Source organism: Crocuta crocuta, unplaced genomic scaffold, assembly GCF_008692635.1.
Source record: "Crocuta crocuta isolate KB4526 unplaced genomic scaffold, BGI_CrCroc_1.0 scaffold95, whole genome shotgun sequence".
In the NCBI taxonomy this organism is placed as follows: domain Eukaryota; kingdom Metazoa; phylum Chordata; class Mammalia; order Carnivora; family Hyaenidae; genus Crocuta; species Crocuta crocuta.
In genome coordinates, this window is record NW_027530971.1 from 4,677,738 (window position 1) to 4,683,122 (window position 5,385).

Here is a 5,385-nt window from a genome sequence, read left to right on the forward strand (position 1 = left end):
TGTTTCCCTCATCTCTTCAGCTCCCAGTCTTCCTTGAGCTAATAGCATCTTTCCCACTGAATGTGTCTTGGCCATTTCCCTGACGTTACCTCTTAATGTGACCCCCAACTCATTCTCCATAGAACAGCCCAAGTAATCTGGTTAAACTGCAAATTAAATCATTTTAGTCTCCTATGTAAATCTCTTAACGACTATGTATTATTTCAGAACGAAATCTAATAAAGTATCACAACTGTCCCCTGTCACCTGTGCTAGCCATTAGTTCTGCTCATCCATGCTTTCCATTTCTTCTCTCCTTCCAGGCACCTGGGATGACTGCATACCTTTGAAGTGAAGATAGGACTGTGACACTTACTTTGAACAGTGAAACGTAAGCAAAAGCGATTTGAAAGCCAGTACCTGACTATGTACATGGCTTTCTTCTCCTGCTACAGGGATTAGGGAAGCCAGTATTGATATTGTAGGTGTCATGATTTTGAAGCAGCCTGAACTGCTGGCCATATATGCATGAGAGCTGCCCTGGGAAGTTTGCCCAAATCCACGTGTACTTTTCATGAGTGAAAAAAAAAGCTTCCATTGTAAGATTTGAGGGTTTGTTTCTGCAGCAAAACAGAGCCTGTCCTGATTGATACATTGTAGAAAGGGGGGTTACTTATGGGAATCCTCATTCATTCATGCATTCATTCATAGAGAGACACAAGCAGGGGATAGGCAGAAGGAAAGGAAGGGGAAGAGATTTTTAAGCAGGCTCCACTCCCAGCATGGAGTCCCAAACAGGACTCAATCTCATAACCAGTGCGATTATGACCTGAGCCAAAATCCAGAATTGGATGCTTAATCGAATGTGCCACTCAGGTGCCCCTGAGAATCCTCTTTAAAACAAAAGCAAAGGACAAAGTTTTTCCAGAAAATGTCCTTATTTTTCATTAGACTAGAAAAAAATTAACCGTGGCTGTTATTAATTCACAAAAAAATTGCAATAAACCCCTCAAATAGCGGTGAAATTCTGGGTGATCCAACGAGCAGGCACATCTGTATCTTTGACAGGTAATGACACACCTAGTTAACAACTCTGGATGAAGATGGGCAAGACTGGATCGCCATTGGGGAAAAAGTGGAAAATACAAACAAAACTTTACAGACAGATATCTGATATGAGGGAAAGGTACCATTGGTGTGTTTAAATATCATTCCTAAAGTTAAACATTAACCAAGAAAGATGACTTTCTTCTCAGCGCTCAAGTTAACACCTGCTTCACTTTTTCTTGAGTTTAAAATATCCCAGAAAGGATCTGAGTGCTTCAAATTTGGCTGAAAAGGAAGGAGTTTGGAGGGAATACATATTTTCCAAGTAGGAGCATTTCTGTGTCTCTTGCTCAGGCTCTGATTACTATATATCTTCAATCATTGACAGTGTTTAATAAGAACTTAATTAGGAGAGAGAGTGAGAGAAAGAGAGAGGGATGGAGGGAGGATGAGAAGACAGAGAAATGAGAAGGAAGGAAGGAAGGAAAGGAAGGGAGGGAGGGAAGAAGGGAGGGAAGAATAGATGGATAGAGGCAAGGAAATAAACCAATGGCTGCACTGGAATGTGCAGTCTCAGTGAGACGTGAGAGATGGCGAACCCTTCCTAAACACCCCTTAAACACACAAAACAGTAGGTTTGTTTGTTTAACCCACGATGACCATACTTTGGAAGCCTCAGCTGAAATGGTGTGGTCACTCCCAATGAATGGAGGGACTTCTAAGTGGGCTGGCCTCCAGGCTCAGTAACCAGAAAAAGGCAATTCTCAGCACTCATCTTCTCCAGATCATGTGAGAAATCATCAGAAGATACTGAAAAAAAGACTGCCCACACCTGTTGACTCCCCGGCACTGCTAAGGCATTCCATTGACTCAGGCGCCTGTATCATGTTCGCCAATTCCCATTTCTAGGGACAGAGAAGATGTCTTACTGGGCCACCCCAAGGAATGGGCATTTACGGCTCCACAGCAATATCTTTGTATACAAGCAGAATAAGGCCGCATCGCATCAATCCGACAGCCCTCTTCCATCCTGGACTGTGTGCAATCTGGCCTAGACAATCTCTTCTTTTTTGAAGGGCAAGACTGTGTGTCCACCGTGAAGTTCAGAATCTCTGCAACTGAGTTAGTCCAGCTCTTGCTCATAGCTAGAGGCCCTAGTTGTGGCTCCGCCTCCCGTGTTCTTCGATAAGGCCATCCATAGTTTCAACGCTGAGACATCTGGCTGCATAGAAAGCTTCAGGCTGGGCCATATAAGCCTAGGTTCCTGGCAGTTTGAGAGATCCTGGGGGTTTTCCTCTGGGGAAATGGATAGTGAGCTGGTTTTCCAGACCTGTGTGGGTTCTTTATGGAAGGAGGGCACTGAATGCCGATATTGAAGCCAGATCCCACTGCCTTTGTTTGGGCACTGCCCTCTGGACATTCACGCTGGGCTGTTTCTAGGATGGTGGTCCCTTGCTGAGCCATCTGATTGTTTTCAAACAAGCCTGGGTCTGCTTCCTGCGGGGGTCTTTGCTTGGGCCCCACGAGCTTGCCCTTGTGTTTTACTTGAAAACCGGTTTCCTGGTGGAAGGTCTGGACCCAGCGGTACGTCTCTAGGTGTGTGTGCCAGGGAGATTTGGGGACCTGAAGATAGCCTCTGTCGGCCTCCTCCAGCGTCGTCTCTGCTTCAGGATCTGTGTCTTCCAGGGACAGTGAACACCTTCTCTCTTTGTTAATCCAAACAGCACTGACCATGGACTTAGCAGAAGCAGATGTGCACCCTCCTGACAAAGCAAAGCACAAGGAGGGTCACCACTGGGATGTACATGGGCAGCTCTCCTTTTGGGGGTCTCAGCGCTTTCAAGCTGAAGGAATACAATCCCAAAATATCAAGGAAGCCAGGTAGCCAGTACACTGCATGGGTACTTACACACATACGTGGGTCACACATGACCCCTTACATATGTCCACACATGTGCATTCCCTCCCATGCCCACACCCTCACACCCACACAAACTCTCTAACACACACACACACACACACTCACTCATGCACAATTATTCATTCATTCAGCATACATTTATTGAGCACTTATTAGGTGCCAGGCCCTATTTATTCTAGGTTCTGGGACTACGGCAGCAAACGTTGAGACAAAATCCACATCTTCAGGGATGGGTTCTAGTGGGGTAGAATATATTATAATATATATTTGGTATAGAATAGAATCATATATATTCTGCATAGAATATTCCATATAGAATATATGTTATAATATATTCATTCCAGCAAATGAATATATTGTAATAAACTAGCCGGTGGTAACCAATGCCGTGAAGAAAAACTCAAGCAGAAGTGAGTTTAATAACAGACTGCAGTGAGGTAGAGTTAGGGAACTGGCATTTCAAGCTGAAATAATGGTACAGGTCCACGTGCACTGGCCCGGGGAAAAGAAATACTCTCGACTTACAGGGTTCTGTGCTCTGGGATTCCAATAACGGGCTTCCCACCCAAGGCAAGAAGAGGGAGGAGCTGGTTTCGAAGCAGCTCCTTTTGGGACTGGCCCTTCCCCTTCTCCCCCCGCCACAGACACAGTTCTGGGAACACCCCTGCAGCTCCCACTGCTTCTCTGAATGGGCTGCAGGGATGGGGATCCAGACTGATGTCTTTCTTCTTTCTTGGGGACGTATTTTAACCACCCTGTGGCACGTGATCGTCTAGTGTCAACCTCTGGTGGCTGAGAGGGTTGTGGGAATGGCTGAAAGGCATGTTCCCAAGACAGTATGGCTGGAGATCTCTCTGAATTGTCTGAGAAGCTTTCGTGAGTGTTTGGGCGTGTGTCACCGCAAATGTGCCCTGTATGGGACAAAGCATCGGCAGGAGTGGGGGGCTGGGGTCGGAGGGCTCAACTGAGCTCCAGTTCTGGGAATCTGAGCGAAACGGGACCGGTGTGGCCGTCCCTGCCAACAGTGGTCAGACTGAGCATTTGTTCCCACTCTAGGACCGCACGGTTTTTCTCAGCATGGAAACCTTTACAAGTGGTCAAAATGTGATGTACTTATTTGGGAACAGAGGAGGAGGGGACATGACGGGAGGAGCCAGGAACTAGCATCCTCTCCACTATGTCAAGGTGGACAGGCAGGTCTTGTAGCAGAGAGGAGCCTCCTTGGCTGTCCGTCCCAGCCTGTGGTCCACAGAGAATGAGGAAAAAGACTAAGAGAGAGGTGCGCCTAGACCCTGACCCCAAAACAGTTCGCACGGAGTGGCTGACCTGGCCTGGGCATCAGAAGTCTTCCCTCACAAAGCAGAGCCTGACCAGCCCGTCTGTGGTCAAGCTAACCGGCCCCAGCTGGTCACATGATGCTACAGGACGGGGGGCACGGAGTTACAGAGCCTGGGAGAAAGAGCCAGAGGGGAGGGTTGGGCAGGGGACGGTGAGTTCGATGGGGCAGGTAGAGTTTAAGCGTGTCTTTCGGATGATGCCCATTACAGCGATGTGGGAGTCTGAACTGTGGGTGCGTTAAGCATGGTACTTTCATTTGACAGTGGTTTAATTTAATAAATGTTTGCTGAATGGCTCAATGAATAAACACGTTTGAGGATGGGCTAGGGCTTTTGGCACCTTTCAGAGTATGCCCCGCTGAGAGGCAAGGAGGGTATGGGGGGGCTGTTTGGCTATGCCAGTTCAGTTCAAACAGAACCCATCGGCTCGCAACAGCCCAGAGGAGAAATGGGTGCCTTCAGCTTGGCGGTGGACCCCCAGGCACAGCATTAGCCTCCCACCTCCCTTGACCCAGTCACTCCTCTGTTAGAGGGAAGGGCTGGGATTGAGCCTTGTGCCCCTAACTCCCTCCAGGAATAAAATCTGGTTCCCAGAGGGAAGAGACGTTTCCCCTCGAGCCTTCTGTATCTCGGGCCTCCTTGGCTGCTGTTCGAGACCGTGATGAGCCAGCTCCAGGGGCCAGGGCGCCTCCCGGTCCCTGAGCCCCGAGCCCCCGGTCAGTGCCCAGGCTCCTGGGAACGCCACGTCTGCTCTCTCCAGAGCCAGTTTCTCTGGTTTGCAGGATGTGACACCCAGCGAGCGGGGAAGAGCTACCATCTCCGGACCTGGCCCAGCAGGGGCACCAACCACANGAGCAGGGGAGGAAGAACAAGGCAAGCACAGCTGCTCAGAAGCCTTCTGGGCGCCCCAGGAGGCCTCGTAGGTACTCCAGGGCCTTCTCCGCTTGGCCCCAATGTTTAGCGTTCAGTTCCCAGAGTTTCTGTGAAGTCCCCCGCTTCCTGGCAGAGCTGGCGCTGGTGCAGGGCAATGCCAGGCGCCTCCTCAGCTCGCACCTCTTGGACTGGAACCTGGAGGCTCAGGGGCAAACCTGTCCGTTTGGT

At 49.2% G+C, this 5,385-nt stretch overlaps 1 protein-coding gene across 1 annotated transcript; it reads right to left on the reverse strand.

The window, feature by feature from the left end:
- Nucleotides 1-2,262: 2,262 nt before the first annotated feature.
- Nucleotides 2,263-5,101, reverse strand: CUNH9orf152 (chromosome unknown C9orf152 homolog). Its single transcript, XM_077769763.1, has 2 exons — nt 4,942-5,101; nt 2,263-2,789 (listed from the first exon to the last, which is right to left on the reverse strand). Exons 1-2 carry the CDS (start codon nt 5,099-5,101, stop codon nt 2,263-2,265), a joined length of 687 nt encoding a protein of 228 aa, XP_077625889.1.
- Nucleotides 5,102-5,385: the final 284 nt, after the last annotated feature.